Source organism: Anomaloglossus baeobatrachus, chromosome 9, assembly GCF_048569485.1.
Source record: "Anomaloglossus baeobatrachus isolate aAnoBae1 chromosome 9, aAnoBae1.hap1, whole genome shotgun sequence".
NCBI lineage: Eukaryota > Metazoa > Chordata > Amphibia > Anura > Aromobatidae > Anomaloglossus > Anomaloglossus baeobatrachus.
This window is the reverse complement of record NC_134361.1, coordinates 181,895,458-181,922,217: the sequence shown is the minus strand read 5'-3', so window position 1 is coordinate 181,922,217 and position 26,760 is coordinate 181,895,458. Positions and strand designations below refer to the sequence as shown.

General features: G+C 41.2%; 1 protein-coding gene across 4 annotated transcripts in view; it reads right to left on the bottom strand.

The window, feature by feature from the left end:
• Positions 1-26,760, bottom strand: part of TNC (tenascin C) — a 193,942-nt gene that overhangs the window by 107,433 nt on the left and 59,749 nt on the right. For 2 of the 4 annotated variants that reach the window (XM_075324092.1, XM_075324093.1), the window contains exons 5-10: positions 25,344-25,459; positions 22,208-22,361; positions 11,005-11,268; positions 9,863-10,048; positions 9,665-9,754; positions 8,102-8,365 (exon numbers count right to left, since the gene is read on the bottom strand). In XM_075324092.1, coding sequence (XP_075180207.1) covers positions 8,102-8,365; positions 9,665-9,754; positions 9,863-10,048; positions 11,005-11,268; positions 22,208-22,361; positions 25,344-25,459 — 1,074 coding nt within the window. Of the gene's footprint in view, positions 1-374; positions 648-2,314; positions 2,588-8,101; positions 8,366-9,664; positions 9,755-9,862; positions 10,049-11,004; positions 11,269-22,207; positions 22,362-25,343; positions 25,460-26,760 lie in introns of all 4 variants that reach the window. The other 2 variants (XM_075324090.1, XM_075324091.1) reach the window with 2 other exon arrangements.

Sequence of the window (26,760 nt, the reverse complement as noted above, 5' to 3'; positions counted from 1 at the left end):
GGAGAGCCGTGGTTCTGACCCATAGGTGAGTTGGTATTATTTGCCATTTCCATTGAACTGGGAAGGGACCAAGAAGTAGAGATGGGCATGACCAGGGTAACCATCAGAATGGGAGCTACGAGGTATTGATGAGGATGAGTGTTACTTCTTTTATTATTTTCGAGTCCATGGGCAACCCACTTAATGAATCCAAGCATTGGAAATATATTAAATTGCCTACAGTATGATGGGAACGCATGAAATGCTTTGTCTATATAAGCACTTGTGACAATACAAATGGTCAACAAACAGGACAAACAACAATGAAAAGCTAAAAGCAAAATTATCTGTAAAAAAGAAATGGTATATCCAATGATGGCTTGAATATCTAATACCTGTAGAGGCTGAAGTGCTAATAGGTTGTGTAGGTTGATCACGGACAATGCCATAGAGGTAGATGGTGTAATCAGTGTTGGGTAATAGCCCTGAGATTGGAGTATTCCTGAGATCACCAGATACATTTAATTTCACTGGCTCCAATAACCTTTCTGCGTCAATGATTTCTATAACAAATCCATCAAAACCATCTTGTGTTGTTGTCCAGGACAAGTCAAAGCCCTTGGGTGTTACATTGTTGATGGACAAGTTGTCTACTTCTGGCTTGGTTTCTGGGCAGGAAAAAATGTAATTGGATTAGTCAAAGACTAGAAGACTAGTCCAAGAATACACTCAAGGATGTTTGCTTTATAAGTTCAAAACCTTGCCAGAAAATTAAATCAGAAATGTGATTTTTCAGTTTTTCAGCTGGAAGTCAAGATAAAAGTGAAGGTGCTCATCGGAATTGTTGATCACCCACAAAAGTAGGTTTGTCTTGCAACTTTTGCATGCTTACAGGTATTGTATGATAATGGATCATGCACAATAAAGCAATGAGTTCAAATGGATGAAGCTGGTGATGAATGAAGAAGCGGTGGCCATATACACATGTAACCACATGTGATATGAGCCATGAAAAAAAAGTTGTATAGGCTTAAAAAGTTCATTTAATAGACCCAAGAGGGATCTTGACAGCATTTACCATTCTGAATAATGATTATGTGCATAGAGAGCAACCAATACATTGATGCCCCAATATACAGTAAATACACTTAGCTGCAAGGGAAAAGATAAGTTGCGTGGCACCAAAAACATTTCCCCAACATTTGACGTGATCTTTTTATGGTGCCTGGTGCCTTAATGGTTACCACCGGTGCTTTCGTCCTGGGATCAAATTCCACCAAGGACAAGGTCTCCAAGGAGATTTATATTCTCTCCATGTTTGCAGGGGTTTCTCCAATTTCATCCAACATTCCAAAGACTTATAGCAAGTTAAGATTACGATTCCCAACGGGAACAGTGATGGTGATGGTGTCTGTAAAGCACCACGGAATTATTGGTGCTATATAGATGATTAAATAAATAATTTTAGGACTTTGATTTGGCTGTTAAACATAGACAAATAGTAGCTAGGCTGCAAGAAAAAAAGGTAAACACTATAATTACTATTAGGGATGATCGAATACCTCAAATATTCGGCTTTGCGAATATTTTCTGAATACCTCGCCGCTATTTGACTATTTGATGCGCAATGTAAGTCTATGGGAAGCCCGAATAGTACCGATTAGTTGTTATTCGGGTTTCCCATAGACTTACTTTGTGCATCAAATATTCACGAATAGTCAAATAGCGGCGATGTATTCAAAAAATATTCGCGAAGCCGAATAATCAAAGTATTCGATCATCCCTACTTACTATGTATTAAAAGGGTTATCCAATAATTTTAAGTTGATGGCCTGTCCAATGTCTATCCGGTTGGGGTTCGACATCTGGCACCCCCACCAATCAGATGTTCTCAGTGCCGGTGGCGTGAAATACTCAATTCTAGAGCTGCATCGTCTTCTGATAGCAACCGAGGCCAAGTGCTGCACATCCACCTCCTATTTATTTGAATGGCAGGCGGATGTGTAGTACCCGGCCGCGGTCACTATCAGAAGACGGAGCAGCTCCAGAGCTGGGCATTTCCGACTTCCTGTTGCCACCACCATCACCAATGGCCGATCAGACATTTATGACTTTTCCTAAGGATGGGCCATCAATGTAGTGGTGGAGAACCTCTTTAATGATGAACTTCTACGAGATAGTAACAATCCCACTGTTTTCCTTGTAAAGAGAAAGCTAGAGAAGGCAGAAAGGATGAAGCTGATGAAGTAAGTGCCAATCATTGATAATGCAGCATAGATTGTGGGCAGCTGATGGGGCAGTGATGTCAAGACCACACCGAAACATTCCAAGGTACCTGTGACAGCTTCACCAAACAGAGGCTTAGTATTAGATCCCTTAATCACTCCATATAGAGTAATTTGATATTTTGAGTTTGGTTTCAGATCCGGCACTTCCAAAGATCGAAGTTCTCCAGGTACCATAATAGTTTTTGAGGTTCCTTCATCTTCACTGTCTTTAACCTCAATCACAAATTTTTCATAGTTGTTGTCTGGAGCTGCCCACGTAAGTTTGAAGGAGTCCCAGTCTACTTGGGACACCAATAGGTTGCCCAGCTCAAGAGGCACTTCTGAAAATATGTTGTAATTATTAGTCAGAATTTAGGGAAATAAACTGTTTTCTAGCAATAATAAAGTGATTAAAAGAACAGATTGCATAGTTACAAAGGTTGAAGAAAGCCCTCGGTCCATCAAGTTCAACCTTCTTCCATCAATGATTCACTTTTGTCATGAAATCATCTATAACCCACAATGTTGTATATTGAAAAAGTCATCCAGCCTTTTTTTAAAAGTTGTTATAGTATCTGCCATTACTACCTTTTATGATTGGGCATTCCACAGTCTGACTGCTCTAACTGTAAAGAACCCTTTCCTATTTAGCTGCCGGAATCTCCTTTCCTGTACCCACAGCTGGTGCCACCTGGTTCTTAGTATTGTCTTCGGAAGTAACAAGTCATTAGTTAAGATAAAGAAAGGGATTAAAGTCTCACTGTGGGAACTTTGTATTCCCATTATTATGTGGTTTTAATATTATTGCAACAATATAAACCTTTTTTTAAAGATTCACCATTTTTTGATTTTGAAATCATTAGTGACATGAAAAAAAAAAAGAAGTAAAAAATTAGACTGAGACACTTGAAGAGAAATCCATCACCAGGTTTTTGCCATTTAATTTGAGAGTAACATAATGTAAAAAGAAAACCCAGATTCCAACAATGTGTCACTTACTAGGCTACTTGCTGTAGTTTTTATATAATAGCTGTTTTATCAGCAGGAAATTATGACTAGAGAACTATTTGGTTTCCTATATATTTATACTTTTAGCTGTTTTTTCTGCATCTTGTATCCAATATTAAGCCCTGTATCCACTGTGTTTATCCTGACCTACCACATATGTTTTTATGTATGTTTTAAGTAGTTTTTTTGACTAATAATTTAAATAAAATATATATTTTTTAAGATAATCTCTTGTTTTCTTCTTGGGTATTTATGTAATTTATTGAAATTATACTGTTTATATTTTTGGCCATTTGTTTGGTTTGACTAGAGAGCTAGTAACCCTGCTGTGAGCTCTGTATAACCCCGCCTCCACCACTGATTGGCAGCTTTTGCTCCAATCGGTGATATGGGCGGGGTTATACACAGCTCAGCATTCAGTGAACTGGTAGTTCTGTAGCAAATAAAACAGTGATTTTATCAAACCCCACTAAGTGATATATCCCCAGAATAAGGCTCTCTGGCCCTACATCAAGCTGCTCTTAGATGGGGAATCAAAACCTGGTGACATATTCTCTTTAAATATTTTCTAGTATTGCCCATAGGAAGGATACAAAAAGAATGGGCAAAGATGTACAAAGACTTTTTACTGGTCCCTACATCTGTGGAGGCATTTAATTCCATGTTCCAGTAAATCACAGTCGGATCCCATGTAATACTATAGACACCTTTGGTTCTATAAATTCAATGAAGGAGAACCGCAAGGGTCAAAATGTTACATCTGGAGCACAGAATGTTAAAAATTAGTTCAATATGCCAAATTTAGGCTTTACCCTTGGACTTGTAGTTTTAATTAATAATTATTTGTTCGGAAATACAATTTAATGTTGTAGTTTTGGAAGTATAACACCTATATAGTCATTATAAAATTCAGAAAAATGGGTTAAAAGTAAATAGAATCTTAAAAGAAATTCCGAATAGCATTTTTACTATTCCTAACTCCTGCCGCGTTCCCTTCACATAAGGAAGAATTATATGATCTTATGAATAAATAAACCTACACTTTTATGAACACATTCCGCTGTATCGTGAATACCGGTATTGTATTAAAACTACTCAGCTGGGATTAAAATTTAGATCGTCTTCCCTAAAAGCACAAAGAATTGCTTCATACTTAAACTTGTTAAGAGCGTCTTTAAACCTTAATCACTTTTTTCCACTTGAGCAGCGACTCTCTTAGGACTAGGACCCCAGGGCACGTTCCTGGAACAACGATGGATGGCTGATCGGCTCTGTTTGATTTGGATAGTCAGTGTTTGTCTCACATGATGAATGCATCAAAACCAGATGAAAGAGATGAAATCTCTAAACCAGCCCGTTGCCTTCATAGTATTTCCTTATGTTCAATTGTTGGGAAATCTCAGCGTGAGTCTCAAGACGGAACCGACCAACATCGCTGTTGGTGATATTGATTTCATTTATATTGACACTTGGCGTTTCGGAGAATTTAATATACTGGGAAAAATGTATCTCAAAAGTCGTGGCATGATTTTGTAATAAAATTATTGGCATGGATAAAGGTCGGCAGTACCCAGATTTTTTTTTTCTGATGGGTTAGGGCTCTTATGCTACTATTCAAGCGAATCTTAAAAAGCAATGACCTTAATTGTGGTAATAATTGTCACTATGTCTATAAAAATGGAAAAGAAATAGACAAAAACACAGTGTACATGGCAGAATCTCTACGGATTGATACAATGGCAAAGAAGGAACTCTTTGTGCCGACCACTACATTGATGGTATACCCTTAGGGGCACTTTGCACACTACAACATCGCAAGCCGATGCTGCGATGCCGAGCGCGATAGTCCCCGCCCCCGTCGCAGCTGTGATATCATGGTGATAGCTGCTGTAGCGAACATTATCGCTACAGCAGCTTCACATGCACTCACCTGCCCTGCGACGTTGCTCTGGCCGGCGACCCACCTCCTTTGTAAGGGGGCGGGTCATGCATCATCATAGCGACGTCACACAGCAGGCAGCCAATAGAAGCGGAGGGGCGGAGATGAGCAGGACGTAAACATCCCGCCCACCTCCTTCCTTTCGCATAGCCGGCCGGGACGCAGGTTGGAGATGTTCCTTGCTCCTGCGGCTTTACACACAGCGATGTGTGCTGCCACAGGAACGAGGAACAACATCGTAACATCGGTCTTTCCCAATTCATGGAAATGACTGAGGCTACACCGATGATACGATTACGATGCTTTTGCGCTTGTTAATCGTATAAAAAATGCTTTACACACTACAATGTCGAGAGCGACGCCGGATGTGCGTCACTTTCGATTTGAGCCCACCGACATCGTAGTGTGCAAAGTGCCCCTTAGGATAGGTCATCAATGTCTGATCAGCCGGGGTCTGACATCTCGCAAGCCCGCCAACCAACTGCTTTAGGTGCTGGCGGCAGCACCAGACAGCCAAAAGTGCTCAGTTCCGTAGGTACCCTGTCTTCCGATAGTGGCCATGGCCAGGTACTGCACATCTACCTCCTATTGATCTGAATGTGCAGTACCCGGCCGCTATCGGACGATGTGGCAGCTCCAGAACTGAATATTTCTGACCACCTGCTGCTACCACCATCCCCAAGAGCAGCTGATAGGCAGAGTCATAGACCGCAGCCAATCAGGCATTGATGACCTTTACTATGGATAGGCCACCAGTGTTAAAGTAGTGGCCAACTTCTTTAAGGATATTCTCATCTAAAAGAAGGCTTTTGATAAGACATGCCATATTGCCACATATTAAAGAGGACCAGCCACCAGGATTTTCTTATATAAACTAAAGCCAGTGCTATACTGGCACTATCATGCTGATTCTATACATACCTTTAGTTGTGAGATTGGATGTATAGTTTCTGAAATACAGGCAAGTAAAGTTTGTGAAATGCACTGTTAATTGATTGATAGCAGCTACAGAATATCTACTAGTTGGGGCGGGTTATGCAATTTATTCCCACCCCTGTCTGCCTCCCTGTCTCTGTTATTACAGGGGGAGGAAGGAGGAAGAAAGGACAGGCAGCAGACAGGGGTGGTAATAACTAGCAAAACCTGACCCACCTATTAGATATTTCGTTGAACCTATCATCAAATAACAGTGCATTTCACAAACTTTACTTGCCTATATTTCAGAAACTATACATCCGATCTCACAACTAAAGGTATGTATAGAATCAGCATGATAGTGCCAGTATAGCACTGGCTTTAGTTTATATAGGAAAATCCTAGTGGCCGATGCTCTTTAAATTGGAAGGACAGAGTAGGAGAAAATTGAATGGGTGATATATTATGGTTCCTTACAACTAAGAATCCTGAGCGTCTAAGCTCTTCAGAAGTAATAAAGTCCTAATAGAGTGACCTTAAAGGGAATCTGTCATCAGGTTTTTACTACCCCATCTGAGTAGTAGGGGCAAAGGCTCTGATTCCAGTGATGTATCAGTTATTTTACTGTATGCTGAAATTTTGATTAAAAAAAGTTTTCTGTGCTATAGATTTACCAGTTCTCTATAAGCTGAGCTCTGTATAATCCTGTCCACACCACTGATTGGCCACTTTCCGTGTGCACTGGGACTAGGCAGAAAAATGCCAATCAGTATTAAGGGCGTGGTTTGGCTACCTAGCAGCAGGTTTATTAGTAAAAATCACCTGCTGATAAAACAGTGATTTTACAAAAACTACAGCAAGAGCCCAGTAAGTTATACATCGCTGGAATCAATGACCGTGATGAAGGCATAGCCGAAACGCGTCCCTTGTCTACCCTTATTGGACTATTTTTCATCACTTGTGCCTTTTTCTGCCTGTATGGTCATTTTTTTGGAATAACTTTTAATATAATTTTTTTTCTTAACAAAGTACTAAGTGAATTTTTGTTCTGTTGGCTCGCTGGACATTGCTTTTTTTTGTATCGCTGGAATCAGGGTCTCTGCCCCTACATCATGCTGCTCTCAGATTAGGTAGCAAAAATCTAGTGACAAATTCCCTTTAAGCTACTCTTAGAGATAATCAATAAAGCTAGTGGTAAAAATGAGTTAAATGGGCTACAAGGGGCACACCTGGGGTGGGGGGACGATGTGAGGTCAGGGGGTAGTATTCTCTTTATTGGTGAAAGTTTGGAGCAGAGGCAGACTCAAACTGATTACTCCAAAGTGACAATGAAGCTATCTTCATAGCAGAACTTACAAGCTCTATAGTAAAGAACTTGTAAGCGCTGCAATCCTTGTCTAGGAAACTGGCCACTGCTAACATACGGCAGTGGTGGTCAGTAACCCAGGCAACGAATAGTAAATGATACATTTAAAAATCCTCTATTTACAAACAACTAAAGTGCTATGTTCCTTTACTTTACAAGCAATTTGCAATTTTTGCCATATAAGATGACAACCCCTTTAATCCATTTGACAAATATAAGAGCGAGCAGTGATATAACAGATGGAACAACATTTTAAAGAACTGAGAAATTTGTAACGCTGGATGCAAAAGAAAATTCAGATTAGAAGATAAAGGTAAGATTAAAAGAAGCAGAGGTTTATTATCTGTTGTCTGTAGAAGCCGAGATGATACATTCACGCTCTGCAGGAAAAATGGCTAAAAAGAAAATCAGTGAGTCGGAAATTCAAGTTGACTGACTGTGTTTACCGGCTGCATATAACATGAAAGAAACAATGGTAATTAGCAAACAACGTCTGATCTAACGTTGCAGATGTTCAAATATCCTAGAAATAAAAAGTGTGGACAGAGACGTAATTATTCTACCTTTCTTCTAAGAAGTATTGGCCTTACTAGATATCGGCAAAAGAGTATACGATGAGTTACTTACCGGTACGTCCAATGGCCGAAGCCGGTTTGCTCTTATATCTGCCTTTTTCAGCAACCAATGAAATTTTGTATTCTTTACCGGGGTCAAGCCCAGTCAGTACGTAGGTATTGGCATCTCCAGGAACTTGGGCTTCCTTTTCCGAATCGCCAGTGCTGACGTAGGTAAGACGGTAGCGATCAAACTTGGATACTGGTAATATCCATTGTAGATTTAGAGTAGTCTCAGAAGCATCAGTGACTTCCAAATCCTTGGGGGCGTCCAAATCTAAAATAGAAGTTGACATGATTATCATATTTTTCGAATTATAAGACACACTTTTCCTCCCAAAAAGTTGGGAGGAAAATGAGGGGTACGTCTTAAAATCCGAATATAGCTTAACCGGAGGTGGAGAATTGGCACGGGCGGCTGTCTGTGTGGGCGGCTGTCTGTGCCAGTAGCTGTCTGTGTGGGCAGGCGGCTGGCTGCTTCTCTGTGCGGGAAGACAGCCGGCTGTATGGAGCAGTCCGGTGAGGCAGGTGTCCTAGATGCTTGGTGTAAATGATGGCACCCAGAGTCCGCGTGTGCGTAGAGGGAGCTCCGTCTGTGCACGTGCCGCTCCAGGTGCCATTTCTATGAATCCAGGATTGCTGACAGAGCATCTGAGACACCTGCCGCACAGACCTGGCCAACACGGCCAACGCCGCTTCCGCTGCCAGCACAGCTTCCGCTGCCAGCACACACTCACTGCTGCCAGGACAGAACCCACAAGCACCGCCCCTGCCTCCCGTGACTCCACTCCACCACCGCTGCCAACCCCCTCCAGTAAAAGAACACCAGAGTATAAAGGGCACTTTACACGCTGCGATATCGCTATCGATATCACTAGCGAGTGTACCCGCCCCCATCGGTTGTGCGTCACGGGCAAATCGCTGCCCGTGGTGCACAACATCGCTTACACCCGTCACACGGACTTACCTTCCCCTGTGACGTTGCTGTGGCCGGCGAATCGCCTCCTTTCTAGGGGGGGGCAGTTCATGCGGCGTCATAGCGACGTCACACGGCAGGCGTCCAATAGAAGCGGAGGGGCGGAGATGAGCGGGCCGAACATCCCGCCCACCTCCTTCCTTCCTCATTGCTGGCGGCCGCAGGGACGGTGATGTTCCTCGTTCCTGCGGTGTCACACATAGCGATGTGTGCTGCCGCAGGTACGACGAACAACCTGCGTCCTGCAACAGCAACGATATCTGGGAAATGGACGGCATGTCAACGATCAACGATAAGGTAAGTAATTTTGATCGTTAACGGTCGTTTGTTCGTTTCGTACGCAACGACGTCGCTAGCGAGGCCGGATGTGCGTCACGAATTCCGTGACCCCAACGACATCTCGTTAGCGATGTCGTTGCATGTAAAGCAGCCTTAAGACGGACCCGATTTTTTATTTTTTTATTTTATTTTTTATTTTGACTTTTTTTTATCTTTAAATTTGGGGTGTGTCTTATAATCCGATGCATCTTATAAAACAAAAAATACAGTAGTTCCTTGTGGAGTGCTTTTACATTTCCTAATTATTTGACTATACATTACCAGTTGCTGCATTGATGGTAGCAGGAGAACTTTCTTTGTCCTGCTTTACTGCGGTTAATCCTATGCCGTATTCCGTTCCTGGTCTTAACCCTAGAAATCACAAATAGTCACAGATGATTATAAACTCTTTTATCTGAATTCATAAATCATATTCACCTATATGTATATTAATCAAAATGACATTATTAATTGTCTGACCTGTAAGGGTAGCCTTTGTGGTGGCCTGGTTACTCCTAGGTACAGTTATTTCTTCATGGTCTCCTCCCGAGAGTGGCGCAAATTTTAGTCTGTAGAAGTCAATCTTGGCCAAGGGGTTCTTCCATTCCAGAGTGATAGTGGTGTCAGTCTGTGACAATTTCCTTAAATATTTGGGTGTGTCTAAGTCTGTATAAAGTTAAAAATATCAGAAATATTTTAATATGACATGGTAGTATGTGAACACTGTTCCATCATTGGGCCATTGTTGCTCACAAATAGAGATGAGTGGACCTGTGGAAGTTTGTTCGGTTTGGCGGGTTCAGCCGGAGTTTTGAAAAAGTTCGGTTTGGGTGCAGGACTTGACCTAAACCCCAATGGAAGTCACCAATTGGGCAGTGGGGTCTCCGCTCACTTGCAGCCAGCCATAAACAGATCCCTTGTGGGGGAGGGTGAGCGATGTTTTTCCTTTCTTATTTTTGTGTTCTATGTAGTGACTATAGATGACCGAACCCATAGAAGTTCAGTTCGGCGGGTTTAGCCAGACTTTAGACAAAGTTTGGTTTGGGACCTGAACCACAAAGAAAGTCACTAATTGGGCAGTTTGGGTCTCCGCCCACATGCAGCCAGCCATAAACAGGTCACTTGTGGTGGGTGAGCAGGGCTTTCCCTTTTTTTTTGGAAGCACACTATATCTGGTCATGTTTTTGTTACCCCAGTGGGAGCCAATCAAACACCACAAATGGCTCACACAGGGCTGAGCACCGAGCATACCCGAGGAATTTTTATAATGTGAAGTTACCCTTTTAAAAATTAGGGATTATCTTTTTTTCTCCCAACCCTATATATCAATCTGGTCAGCTTTCCCGGATCAACAGCATGATGCCTGCAGACTGAACTACAATTTCATGACAAATTCCATTTAATAAGGGGACCCAAATTTATTGGCTAGAGTGTTTACCCTGGAGAACTTGGAAAAATGGTGCATGACATGGCTAGCTCAATAATATCAGTGAAGATTGTGTAATGCTCCACTTACCATGCATGGTCCTACAGAGGAATTGGACACTTCCTGCTGGACATCCCGCCATACTTATATATTACATCTGATCACGAAGTTTCAACTAAGCTTTTGAAATTCATACCTGTTGTAAAAGTTTCGGAAACTGGTGTACTGGTCATTTCTCCTCGTCGAGATATTAAGATAACCTCATATTCTGTATCTGGTCGTAGGTTGTTCATGGCATACTGGGTTTCATCTTCAGAAAGTTCCACTGTGGTCCGGGGCTCATTTCCTGTTCCATAGGTCAGAGAAACTCCATCGATCTCAGCCTGTGGTTTCACCCATGTTATCAAAGCAGAAGTGTCTGTGACATCCTTCACATCAACTTCACTGGGGGCATCAAGTCCTAAAAAATATATTATAAGTCTGTATGAGATATGCTAGTATTTTCTGGTGGCTACATGTACCCATTTATGGAGTCAAATGTTTATATACCTTTAAAGGGTTGTCCTACAATGTTTTAAAGGGAACCTGTCACCAGATTTGGTGACTATAAACTGCGACCACCACCCATAAGCCCTTATATACATCATTCCAGAATACTGTAAGTAAGAGCCCAGGCTGCTCTGTAGAACCCCAAAAAAAATCACTTTAATTATACTCACCTAGAGGGCAGTCCGGTCCGATGGGCGTCGCTGCTCTCCAATTTGGCGCCTCCTCTCTGTGGCGATCGCTGTCCTCCTTCTACTCAGCCCAGTATGGATGACGTATCCTACATCTGCCCTACTAAGTATTGTAATGCGCAGGCGCGAGGAAAGGTTCCAGATCGCCCGAGCATGCGCACTCCATTACTTCGATCTGCCCTGAACAGGGCAGATCAAAGTGCGCCTGTGCAGGACCACAATGCTGGACTGTGTGGATGATGTAGGACACATCATCCATACTGGGCTGGGTAGAAGGAGGACAGATTTTGCCGCAAAGAGGAGGCGCCGGATCAGAGAGCAGTGACACCCATCGACCCAGACCGCCCCACTAGGTGAGTATAATAAAATTGTTTTTCATTTTCTACAGAGTGACATGGGCTCTTATATACAGCATTCTGGAATCCTGTACATAAGAGTTCATTGGTGGCGGTCACAGTTTATAGTCCCCAAATCTGGTGACAGGTTCCCTTTAATCAATAGATATTGGAAAATAATAAGTCCCACAATTGGATATATTAAAAAAATGCTCCTGTGCTGTGATAATTACATGTGCAGCTCCTATGTACTGCCTTATTTGCTGTGTTTGACTATAGATTGCTGCTCCAGTTCATGGTTGGCACATGCCAAAGCTCCCAGCCAGAGGAGGAAATATGAGTCACTTATGATAATTGAGTATATAGGCGCGATACGACAGTGGCTGTTTTATCACAGGAGTGAGTGTTTCTGCCACATCACCAGTCTTGTGAGCTCACCATAAATTAAGTCAGTGACTAAAGAGTTCAGCAACCACTGGAGTTTCTTCAATCACTGGAGCTTCTTTGACCACTGGAGCTTCTTTGTCACTGACTTCATTTCTGATTAACTCAGAGTGCTGGAGATGCAGCAAAAACACCTCCTCCTGTGATAAAACAGGCAGGGAAATGTCTTAATTCAGAAAGCAGCACTGTGAACTACTGCAGTGTCTTTTCTGCATACTAAATTATCCTTAGTGACTTTTGCGTCCTTCCTTGGCCAGATCATGAACCAAAATCAGCTCTGTATGATCGGACAGTGTAAGTAACACAGTACATAGAAGAGGTAAATTTATAAGATTATCTCACCACGGGAACATTGTTTTTTAACACATTCAATTGTGGAACTTATTATTATTTTAAGATGTATTAGTTAAAATGTACTTTATTCATGAGACAACTCCTTTAATTCTACAAAAAAGTCAAAGGTAACCTGTTACCCGATTCATAATGCACAAACCACGGGCAGCATGAATTAGAGTCTGACTGATTGATTGTGGCCCATTATGTTTTTTTCTGGCATTTCCAAGAAAAAAAAGGTTGCCAATGTTAGGTTAGGTCATGGGTTGAACTCGATGGACTCAAGTCTACCTTCAACCTTAAACACTATGAAGATCTGGCTGGTTACCATAGGCAGTCTTTTCCCACTGACACTCCAGGTTGTTGATTTGGTTTCTCAAGAGACCTATCAATCACCTGGAGAAACGTTAGAAAAAGCTGCCTGGGGGACATTCAAATTGCAAATCATTTTTTACTAAACAAGAGACAGAATATGCATTGTTCAGGCAGCAGGAATGAAAGCCTGGCTGAATGGTTGCAGTCAAGTACGTTTCTCTGAAGTGCCAAAGCGTTTCAGACAAAATATAGTTGGAAGATCTGGCCGGGGGTCACAGGTAGGGATGAGTCGCCCCTGGCTGTCTTCTCCTAGGGCCATTCCAGGTGACTCACAGGTCTTTCCTTATGGTTTCGTCAGCATGACTCACATGATAGGTTACCTTTAGTCTATGAATTGCCCAAAAAATGTTTGCTATGATGTCATTGGCCTCAACAATACACAGTCTGCAGCTTGTTTTCCAAAAATGATGTGTCATTCAGAATGTCTAGTGCTCACATTCCTGGTTTATAAAATGTGTATTTCAGGAATGGTGTGGGAGAAAAAAGCTTCAGTCATCTATGATCTTACTGCTCGTATCTTCCAAAGCATAAACAGAAAATGCTGATAAAAAGGCTTCAAGGAGCAAAAGACAATTTTTTGCTGCCTTAGAGAGTAGTCTTAGCTTCAAGCAGGTCATATAGGAATTTTAATAACAGTCAAAATTTTTTTTTATATATATACATATATATATATATATATATATATATATATATATATATATATATATATATAGATATAGATATATAAAGCTGAATGTGTGTATGTGTGCATGTGTGTGTGTATGTCCGGGATTGGCATCTGCACCGTCGCAGCTACAGCCACAAAATTTTGCACACTCACACTTCTGGACCCCAAGAGCGTCATAGGCTATGTTTTGAGGGGAAATTGTAACCCCGCGCTTTACAGTTATTCACCAAAAAACCTGCCTCCATTAAAGCGAATGGAGCTGGGAGCCACAGTGCAGCCAGAACTTCAGAAGAATGCGCAGCCATGCCCTTAAATGGAATGTTGGCGTGTCACAACGCAGTCAGGGAAAGAGAGAGGCACAGACAGGGAAAGAGGCAGACACAGACAGGGTAAGAAACAGACATAGACAGGTAAGAGACAGACGCAAAGAGACAGACACAGACAAAGAGACAGACTGACAAGTAAAGAGACAGACAGGGAAAGAGAGGGAAAGAGAGAGACAGGTTAAGAGACAGACACAGACAGGTAAAGACCCAAAGATACAGAGACAGACACAGGGAAACAGACAGACAGGGAAAGAGAGGGAAAGAGACAGACAGGGTAAGAGACAGACAAAGACAGGTAAAGAGACAGACAAAGGGAAAGAGACAGAGGGAAAGAGACAGACAGGGAAAGAGAGGGAAAGAGACAGACAGGGAAAGAGAGGGAAAGAGAGGGAAAGAGACAGACAGGGAAAGAGACAGACAGGGAAAGTGACAGAGATAGATAGACAGACAGAGAAAGAGATAGATAGACAGACAGGGAAAGAGATTGAGACAGACGGAGAAAGAGACAGAGACAGTCAGAGACAGACAGGGAAAGAGATAGACAAAGAGAGAGAGAGACAGAGAGATATATACAGAAGGGAAGACAGACATTATAATTACATTTATATCTATTTGTTTTGTGTTTTTTGTGTGCAGATTACTTTTTTGTTGATACATTCTATTTTGTGATCAGCAGCTATATACCTGGGCGAAGCCGGGTAGTACAGCTAGTATATATATATCTCAAACAATGTATAAAACATGTAGCCAGCTCACCATAAAGGAGTTCCTCTTATTGCAATATTCGGTGTTCACCTTGTATTCTGCAGGGATCCAGGCAGGGAGTGTGCTCATACAAATAGAGAATTTGCAGAAATAGGATCCAGCGAAAAAATAAATTTTCACCAAATAATTGAAAAATCTTCTTCTTTATTAATCCATTAAAATGTTATGAGAAATATGCTTTTAATTAAGGGTCATTTGAATATGTTCCACACTAGGGGATATATTGTCAGTGTGAGAGCTCAGTTCAAGTAGGACCGTGAAGAAGACGCATAGCGCTGAAACATGTAGTCCATTGCTGGATTGCATATTAGTTGTTTGGAGTTCCTCGCATATTTGTCATATCATTTAAATGGATTAATAAAGAAGAAGATTTTTTCAATATTTTGGTGAAAATTCATCTTTTTGCTGGATCCTATTTCTCCAAATTCTCTCTCTCTGTATATATGTATATATATATATATATATATATATATATATATATATATATATATATATATAGATATATATTATATAGTACATACCAAAAGTTTGGACACACCTTCTCATTCAAAGAGTTTTCTTTGTTTTCATGACTCTGAAAATTGTAGATTCACATTGAAGGCATCGAGACTGTGAATTAACACATGTGGAATGAAATACTCAACAAAAAAGTGTGAAACAACTAAAAATATGTCTTATATTCTAGGTTCTTCAAAGTAGCCACCTTTGGCTTTGATTACTGATTTGCACACTCTTGGCATTCTCTTGATAAGCTTCAACAGGTAGTCACCGGAAATGGTTTTCCAACAGTCTTGAAGGAGTTCCCAAAGATGCTTAGCACTTGTTGGCCCTTTTACCTTCACTCTGCGGTCCAGCTCACCCCAAACCATATCGATTGGGTTCAGGTCTGGTGACTGTGGAGGCCAGGTCATCTGGCGTAGCACCCCATCACTCTCCTTCTTAGTCAAATAGCCCTTACACAGCCTGGAGGTGTGTTTGGGGTCATTGTCCTGTTGAAAAATAAATGATGGTCCAACTAAACGAAAACCGGATGGAATAGCACGCTGCTGCAAGATGCTGTGGTAGGCATGCTGGTTCTGTATGCCTCCAATTTTGAATAAATCCTCAGCAGTGTCACCAGCAAAGCAACCCCACACCATCACACCTCCTCCTCCATGCTTCACGGTGAGAACCAGGCATGTAGAGTCCATTCGTTCACCTTTTCTGCGTCGCACAAAGACACTGTGGTTGGATCCAAAGATCTCAAATTTGGACTCATCAGACCAAAGCACAGATTTCCACTGGTCTAATGTCCATTCCTTGTGTTCTTTAGCCCAAACACGTCTCTTCTGCTCGTTGCCTGTCCTTAGCAGTGGTTTCCTAGCAGCTATTTTACAATGAAGACCTTCTGCACAAAGTCTCCTCTTAACAGTTGTTCCAGAGATGTGTCTGCTGCTAGAACTCTGTGTGGCATTAACCTGGTCTCTAATCTGAACTGCTGTTAACCTGCGATTTCTGAGGCTGGTGACTCGGATAAACTTATCCTCCACAACAGAGGTGACTCTTGGTCTTCCTTTCCTGGGGCGGTCCTCATGTGAGCCAGTTTCTTTGTAGCGTTTGATGGTTTTTGCCACTGCACTTGGGGACACTTTCAAAGTTTTCCCAATTTTTCGGACTGACTGACCTTCATTTGTTAAAGTAATGATGTCCACTCGTTTTTCTTTACTTAGCTGCTTTTTCTTGCCATAATACAAATTCTAACAGTCAATTCAGTAGGACTATCAGCTGTGTATCCACCAGACTTCTGCACAACACAACTGATGGTCCCAACCCCATTTATAAGGCAAGAAATCCCACTTATTAAACCTGACAGGGCACACCTGTGAAGTGAAAACCATTTCCGGTGACTACCTCATGAAGCTCATCAAGAGAATGCCAAGAGTGTGCAAAGCAGTAATCAAAGCAAAAGGTGGCTACTTTGAAGAACCTAGAATATAAGACATCTTCAGTTGTTTCACAATTTTTGTTAAGTATTTCATTCCACATGTGTTAATTCATAGTTTTGATGCCTTCAATGTGAATCTACAATTCTCAGAGTCATGAAAATAAAGAAAACTCTTTAAATGAGGTGTGTCCAAACCTTTGGTCTGCACTGTATATATGTATATATATGTATATATATATATATATATATATATATATATATATATATATACATGTATATATATATATATATATATATATATACTGTATATATTATTATACTAGCTATAGTACCCGGTATTGCCCGGGATAGTAACTAAGTGTCTCTCTCCCACTCTCACTCTTTCCCACTCTCTCACTCTCCATCTCTGTCTCTTTCTCTCTGTCTCACTCAGTCTCTCTCTGTCTGTCTCTCTGTGAGTCTCTCGTTCACTTTCTCTCTCTGTCTCATTGTTTCTCTCTGTCTGTTTCTGTCCCTCTGTCTCTCTATCCATCTCTCTCTGTTTCTCTCTGTCTGTCTCTGTTTCTGTCTGTCTCTTTCTGTCTGTATTTCTGTCTGTTTCTCTCGCTATCCGTCTCTCTATGTCTCTATCTGTCTCTCTGTCTCTCTCTATTTCTCTGTTTCTCTCTGTCTCTCTCTATCCATCTCTCTGTCTCTCTATGTTTCTCTGTCTGTCTCTCTGTCTCTCTCTGTCTCTCTCTCTATGTCTCTGTCTCGCTGTCTTTCTCTCTCTGTCTCTCTTTGTCTCTTTCTTTCTATCCATCTCTCTGTCTCTCTGTCTCTCTCTGTCTCCTTCTTTCTATCCGTCTCTCTCTGTCTGTCTCTCTATCTCTGCCTGTCTCTGCTTCTCTCTGTCAGACTCTTTCATTGTCTGTCTCTCTGTCTGCCTCTCTATCTCTCTGTCTCTCTGACTCTCTATCTCTGTCTTTGTCTGTTTCTCTCTCTTTATGTCTCTCTCTGTCTCTCTCTCTGTCTCTCTCTGTCTCTCTCTATCTGTCTCTCCACCGACATCATATTACCTTACACATAAGCTTCTTATACTAAGAATGCCCTTAGTTCCTATAGCAACCAATCATAGCTCCTATTAATGGCCTGTAGCTTTCAGCTCCATTGACTTTAATGTAAGCAGGTTTTTTGGTGAATAACTGTAAAGTTTGCTGTTAAATTTTCCCCTCAAAACATAGTCTATGACATTCCCTGAGAAACTTGAGGTGACTGTGCAAAATGTTGTGATTGTAAATGCAATAGTACAGATTTCTTTAGTGGACATACACACACACACACACACACACACACACACACACACACACACACACACACACACACACATACATACACTCACATAGATACACACACACACATACAAACACTCAGCTTTATATATTAACCCCTTCAGCTTTTGAGTAAAAAAAAATAGCTGAGTCTTGAAGGACAAATCTGGAGGGGTTAATGTAAAGGTTTTATAGTAAGCATTTGTTTTTGTTTATATAAATTAGTACCAAAGGGACTCTATGACGAAAAAGCCCCGTACCATAAAACATGATGGATTTTCCAGGCATCATTTATGTGATTTTTGCCCCCCACCTCTGCTGTAACTAGTCTTAAAAAGTTATTGATTTACAGCATTTATTTTCATTCACAAGTCCCTGCAACTATGGGGGAGCGGAGATGTTCGTGTTTAGTTTGATTATCTGGAATGTGTCTAATACTGGAGAGAAGCCGGCCATGATTGATATTTTTACGTTGTGTGACAATGCAGCTGGTTTGACTTAAGCATTCACCACCCTCTGTTGGTGCTTATAATCATGTGTTTTCAATTCCTTTCTATCTTACGGTCCTAACACTGAGATCTTTGTCACAGAGACCACTGGTCAGACGTGATGTGGGAAGAAAGATTTCTTGGGTGGTATTTAAGCATCGTCTATTCATTCATGCCGGTTTATGACCTGAGGTTGATCCAGTGAGAAAACTCATTCGGAGACACATGTTCCCATAAAGAACTGTGAAGATATTGATAACCGAGTGCTTTGTTGCTAGATCCTTAATCCTAATTATCCTGAATGTCGAGGAGCAAGTTTAGTCATTTTTGCGTAGGTGCCTTCAACAAGCCTACTGTGGTAATATTGACTCACGCACAACAAATATCATCTTAATTGTCTTGAAAATTGCTACATTTAAGGTAAAGAATACCTAATCTTTTGTTTTAAAGGGTGATTCACTACTTATTTTTCCAAGCCACATTGATATAATGTTGAGAAACAAGGCTTCTCTCAAATACCTTGTAAAGCCAATAGTGCCTGTGAGTGGCGCTATTGCGGTCCGCTCATCCCTTTCTCGTGACCTCTGGGCTCCATGACCTCTGAGATCCTGTGATGTCAGGTCAATGTCCAGCTGAGGCGAAGAGCCAGAATTGGTGCATCTCATGGGATATGCCAATAAAAGTCCAGTTGACCTGACATCACCGAGACCGGCCCCAGTCTTCCTGAGTGTTTGGACTGTGGGAGGAGTTTCACCACTCATCACAATCCAGCATCTCATGTGCTCTCTCCTTCGCTACAGAGTGCTGCAACCAGGAGCGATGCTGGACTGTGATGAGCAGTGAAACACCGCCCACTGCCAAGTGACTCAAGAAGACTGGAGCCGCCTCGGTGATTTCAGGCCAACTGGAAGTTGACGTGACATCACTGGATCCCAGTGTTCATGGAGCCCTGCGGTCACAAGAAGGGGATGAGCAGACCACAATAGCGCCGCTCATAGGCACTACTGGTAACACAAGGTATTTGAAGGAAGATGTTTTTCTCAACATTATATCAATGTGTCTTGGAAAAATAAGTAGTGAACCAACCTTTTTATTTAATTATTGATCAGTCTTTCCAAAGTTATGAATCTTTGTAATACTGGTATTCAGGTTTCCATTTAGGACTATGTCAGATTTCCTGGACTATGTCAAATCTGCAGGCTTTTTCTAATAAATTGGTGAGCCAGGAAAAAGTAAAGGGGGTGTTTTTTTCAAATATATTATTTTTGTGTATGATTTCTCTCTTTTTATTTACTAGTTTAGTAGTGGGGGTGTCTGATAGACGCCCCTCCATTACTAACCCTTGGGCTTGATGCCAGCTGCCATTACACAGCTGACATCGACCCCAACTACCATTACCCCGATTGGCAATGCACCAGGGCAATTGTGAAGAGCCAGAATTGGTGCATTTCATGGGATATGCCACAAAAATTGATTGGGGTTTAATAAGAGGTGGTGTATTTTGTCATGGTGCTGCAGATTGAGTATTATGTACACCAGAAAACTGGGCATGTTGTAGCTAAAGTCTATGCCAAATCATGGCCAGTGTATTATAATGGTGCACAGCAGACCAATTATGCACCGAATTTATTGCGAGAGCGCCTTTTGAAAATTTGGCACATCTTACTCCACAAGGCTGTAGGTTCAAGACCATCTTATAAAACTCTAGTCTTCCCTCAAGAATTTAGCCTTCATGCACATGAAAGAGCCATAGGCACTCTATTAGCCAATATATAGAGCCAACATGCCGTGCATATTTCTTGGGTATAATATATCATCTGATGGGACACTGAATTATAATCTTTTGTCAATTTCATACAGGATTAGACAAATTTAGCCCATTATGAAAGCGGAGGCATGCAGATGTAATTTAGGACACCATAGGCTTCTATTACAGCACTGGACAACTTTGATTATATATAGTGGTAGAGCCATGAAGAAAATTAGGGAGTCCAGTGAAAACAAATCATCACCTATTCTCAGGTTAGGTGACAAAAGCTCATTAATCTAGTAGGTTTGGGACTCACACCAACATTGGTCCAAGTGTGATCTGATGTTGGACCAAAAATACAGTCCTTTGACCTTGGTCTCACATGGATAAAAGTTCCCTGTTCTGACAACTGGTTCTGGTTCAAGCAATCGGACCTCCAAAGGTCAACAGGCTATATTGTCATTTATTTTCACCAGATAATCCCTTTAATAGAATCTGTAAGCAGGTTTTTGCTACTTCATGTGAGAGCAGCATGTTGAAGGCAAAGAGATTTTGAAACTAACCTTGTTAAATTTAGATCACACAATCAAAGAATGTAGATCCAGGAAAACACCAGAACTGATTGAGTTGTCCTGCCCAAATGAGGCTTTCAATAGAGATTGTGCATTGACTATTAGGTGTCAATCAAGCCACTATTAGGTGTCAATCTTTCAAGCCACACATCCAAGCCCTCTTCACCTCCTGCCGCCTCCAACTCAAAAATATTTCCCGGATCCGTACATTCCTTTCCAAAGAAATTGCAAAAACCCTAGTACATGCCCTTATTATCTCCCGCCTGGATTATTGCAACCTCCTGCTCTGTGGCCTCCCTTCTAACAGTCTCACACCCCTACAATCTATTTTAAACTATGCTGCCCAGCTCATCCACCTCCCCCCCCCCCGCTACTCCCGACCTCTCCTCTCTGCCAATCCCTTCACTGGCTTCCCATTGCCCAACGACTCCAGTTCAAAACACTAGCCATGACATACAAAGCCATCCACAACCTGTCTCCTCCCTACATCTCTGACCTAGTCTCCCAGTACTTACCTGCACGTAACCTTCGATCCTCACAAGACCTCCTTCTCTACTCCCCTCTCATCTCCTCTTCCCACCATCGTATCCAAGATTTCTTCCATGTCTCCCCCATACTCTGGAATGCTCTGCCTCAACACGTCAGACTCTCACCTACCTTGACAAGCTTCAAAAAGAATCTGAAGACCCACCTCTTCCGACAAGCCTACAACCTGCCGTAACCCTCAGTCTGATACAGCGCCGCACAATCAGCTCCACCCTAACCTACTGTATCCTCACCTATCCCTTGTAGACTGTGAGCCCTCGCGGGCAGGGACCTCTATCCTCCTGTACCTGTCTGTGTCTTGTATTGTTTATGATTATTGTACTTGTCCCTATTATGTACACCCCTTTCACATGTAAAGCGCCATGGAATTGATGGCACTATAATAATAAATAATAATAATAATAATAATCATAGCAGGGGGAATGCTGGACAACATGGCACATGCCAGACAGCCACAGCAATGTTAATCACCAAGTGATAAACCCTTTAATTTAAGTAAACAATTTCTCACACACAGATAAGAGAAGCACAGTTGTTTTTTTCTTTTTAAACCCTTACAGCATGCTGTCCTCAGTTTACCCTGCTGACAGATCCCCTTTAATAGGGGAAAATAAGTCACATCAAATAGAAAAATGTGCCTCCAAGGCTTCTGAGTAGAATATAATGAAACAAATGAATTTGTAAGTGACATAAACTTCCCACTTCTATTTTTCCTTGTCTACAAAATGGAAGGTCTTTCGATAAACTTTGCACTTTTCCATGTTAACAATATAATATTTACTCAAGAGAAAAAGCCAAAATATGTAATAATCCTAAAAATACTTTACTTGTAGTGGTGAGCTTAGTTAATGCCGGTCCTAGTGTATTGTTTTTCACGACTTGTATTGATACTTCATAAGTTTCTCCCGGTGCGAGTCCTTGTTGCTCGAAAGAAGTTACCGAGCTTTCCAAACTAGTGCTTATCTCTCCGTTCTGTTTCTTCTGCAATAAAGTAATATTGTAAAAATATATAAAATATGAAAAGCTTTCAACAAAAATAAAAGTCCAATGGTGAATCATTTTTATTGAGTTTTTGAACCTTTTCAAAACTGTTTAGGACCAGGGGCAATTTTTAGGGGTTAGTCTTCAGAAATGGTAATTCATCTCTGATGTGGTGCACATAGTATGCCATCAAACATCTGCGCAGTTATTAAAAAATAAAAAGCACCACTTAATGCTAGGAGTCAGCTACACCCTACGGGAGCAAAACTATCTCTAAAGAACACATTTCACATTGTATGAATACTTTATTGTTCATGATTCATGTAGAAGAAGAACTGACGGACAAAAACATGTAGCAATCATGGAAAAATGCTACATGTCGTAACGGATGGTTTCCAACAACCCAGGCCATTTCATAATATAAACTTTTCTTTTAAAAATAACATTTTGCATCTAAAATGTTTCTTATCTAAGATGTACCATAAACTCCTTGACAATTTATTCATATATTTTTAGGTATGCGATTGAAATTGATTTCGGAATGGAACAATTTGGAGTATTTCGGAATACAAAGAATGTTCAAATATTGTTTCTTATAAATTGTGATCTATTTGATATACTTTATTATTATATTATCAACTAACTGTAAATCTTTTTTTTTTAATTTGATGCCAGGGATTTTATTAGATGCTCAATTTAATTTGTGGTAGTATGGCACCCACTAAATAGACTCATAATTTACCATTGAGTAGCTTAAAGGGAACCTGTCAGGTGCAATATGCACCAAGAACCACGATGCATATTCTGGGTGCATATTGCTAATCCCTGCCTAACTGTCCCTGTATACACTAGCATAGATAAAGAGATCTTTAGAAAAAGTATTTCTAAAGATCCTTTATGATATGCTAATGAGTGCAGGGACTAGTCGCAAGGGTATTACTTCCTTAGACTAGTCCACCCTGTTAGCATGTAGACATGCCCACAGGTTGTGATCAGAAGTCATCGCACTTACGGTCATGTGCACTATGAAGCCGGGTGTATACATCTCTGCTTTAGAGAGGTCTAGTGCGCATGGCCAGAGGTACCTGGACTTCTGATCATGTGCACTGATGCAGTGACAATGGACACAGGTACACGTGTCACCACTGATGACGCTGGGCAATGGCCATTGAATACCATGTTATCACGCCCCTGTGGGCGTACTAGCATGCGAAGAGGGCGGAATGAGTGTAGGAACTAACCCCCTTGTGACTAGTCCCTCCACTCATTAGCATATCATAAAGGATCTTTAGAAATACTTTTTCTAAAGATCTCTTTATCTATGCTACTGTATACAGAGACGATTAGGCAGAGATTAGCAATATACACTCAGGACTGCTCGTGGTTCTGGGTGCATTTTGCACTTGATAGGTTCCCTTTAAAGCTGTCGAAGTAGCTTGTCTATATAGGATGATTTATGGTAGAAGGCTGGAAAGACAATAAAGTAGAAATAGAGTCTTATTCGGGTAACACGTGTCAAAACTAAGGTATATGCGCTCATCTTGAGTGGTTGTGTAAGTCACAACCACTGTAATCGCATGAAACGGCTGCAGCAGCCCCATGGGGAAGAAAACACTGTAAGTGGAGAAGGGGTTAATCCACACTGCCATGTAATGATGAAATAATGAGACCGGGATGTCAACTTGTTTCAGAATTACTAATACACTTTCAGCAGGACAAATCACATTTGAAAAAAAAAATATTTTCATTTGTGATTTGTTCTATTGAAGGAGTGCTACTAATTCCGAAATGCGTTGACATTATATCACTTATCTAGGATCCTGGTTTAATTGTCTCTTCCTTATACGGCTGTAGTAGGGGGGGGCTACGCACCGCCATGTACATTTACTATTTGTTATAGACTGTTGAATACGATAAGATGTATATGTTTGCACCAATGGCTGCCATCTAGCAGCAAGTCGATTTTAGATTAGATGTTAGATAAGATAGGGTTAAGGTAGTGGAAAAGGAGAAGTGGCAGATGGTGGGAAAGATAACAGGAGGGAATGCTCGAGAGGGGACCAGTGACAAATAAGGTTTAAGTGTGAAAAGACGTAGTCTCAGTGCTAGGGCAAGACAGGGAACCCTGAGGTAACCTCAAGACGTGCAGAGCCTACAGCTCACTCCAACGGGCTTAGAGAGTCATCCGGCTAGAGAGCTGATGGGACACGGAATCAGACAAAGGAAACTGGAGATCTGGGGAAGGAAGCCAAGACCCTGGAGCTTGAGGACTGGATCCAAGATAGCAGGGCAGAAGTTGAGGAGCAGTACCCCACACTCAGAAGAAGGAAGGAAAGGAAGGGAAGGCCATATCTGTCATAACGGTATGAAGAATAAAAGTGAATGGTTCTGGTTGGCTTAGCACACTCTGGTGTTGCATGCTACTGACTATGATGACAACTGCCAGCGAGATTAATGAGCACGGGCGTGAAGAAACCAATAAGTGTCATTCACCCACCCGAAGTCACATCTGCACACAGAGTCTCCTTGGCAAAGAAGTGCGGTGCCTGAGCGGCCTGGTGTCACCCTCCATCACGGCAGCTTGGATTAACTCCTCCACTTACAATGTTATCTAGGATGATTGACTTAGATCAGTGTGTTTCTCAACTCCAGTCCTCAAGACCCACCAACAGATCATGTTTTCAGGATTTCCTTAATGTTGCACAGGTGATGGAATTATTCTGTCTACTATTGAGGAAAACCTGAAAACATGATCTGTTGGTGGGTCTTGAGGAATGGAGTTGAGAAACACTGACTTAGATTATTGATTGACACTTGATCATTCCATCTCATGATCTGTCTTCAACAGTCACCATCATACTTATACAGCTTCTAAGGGTGCCATGTAAGCAGGACATGTAATAAAAGTCTCTGTTGCCACCTTTCTAACAGGATATTTACCATATTTATACATGCTAAAGAGTAAATTTGTACATTTCTTACTATATTCTGGAAGATAAGTTTCCAAGTATCAAAGGAAATATCTAGAGGCTCCCACTCCACATCAACAGATGTTTCCTTTATGGTTTTAAACCTTAGATCATCAGTGGTTGGCAGGTCTGAAAAGATGATGTACATGTTAGTATATAGATAATATTGCAAATTAAAATACATAAATATTATTTTATAAAAAAGGCAAAAAAATATCTAATTAAGTTAAATTAGGAATGGATCTACTCGATCAGTTGAGTTGAGTTGCTCCTAAAGAAATGGTTCTCACACCGGAGGACTGGCATAACCACACATTACATTTTTTACTGCACTTGTTAAATAGAAATCTCATTAAAAAAAAATAAAATTCTCAATTTCGTTCTAAATTTGAATGTAATGTAGTGCAAATATATTGAAATACTAATTGCCATCTTCTCTGGTTTCCACTGCCCCTCTGGTTCTCTTCTGTCTCACATGATCACTCTTCAGCTTTGCCGGCTCGCACTGTTTGGTGTGTAAGCTAGGAGACTCAAATTAGGCTCCATAGACTAATATTAATAAAGTCACTTCTACTCCATACATAAACCCCTAAAAATCTCATTTCAAGTCAAATGGGTGAAAAGCGGACTTGAGTGGTGCTGGAAACCGATGAAGACTGCAATCAGTAATTATCATAATACAACTACACTACATTACATGCAATTTTTAAGCATGATTAGGGAAATATATTGCTAACATATCTTCTTTAAAGGGGTTGACCACAATTGGAAAGCTCTACTTTCAACAATTCAGGACCCTAATTACAATTAAAACAACCTATACTCACCTCATGTAGCAGCGTCATTCCATATATATGTATCGTATGTGTATAGTATAAGGCATTGATTAATGTAATGCATGATATAGATGTGTGTTGTTTGCATAGAACTGTGTGAAAGGTTAAGTTTGCCCAGCAACAGACTGCAGGTTCAGAGACAGCTAATGTTGGGACTAGCCCACAATGAGAGGGGTCAGCAGATAGGGACAGAGACAGTTATTTCTAAAACTTCAGATAAGACCTAAAGTGCAGTAAGAATGAACATACAGTCTGACAACTGTCAAAGTCATATGTATTGGGTCACTTGTGGTTGGTGGAGAAAGGCACCTGCAGGGATCTAGCATGTACCTCAAGTGTTGATGGACATACAGGGTGTGCAGAGCATTGTACATAGAGATTGATCCTCGAATGGAGTAGTGCCAGACCTTTGGACCCAAATAATGGAATCCTCACACTAAGGCCCCTTGACCCGTCAAGGTACCTGGTGACTTCTGCTGGTACAGAACTCTAGTTGCCAGGCCCCTTAACTGTCAAGGTACCGGGTTAACTTCAACTGGCATGTTAACGTAGTCAACCAACTGAGTGGTTTCCCACTAGATGTCAGGAGTGCAA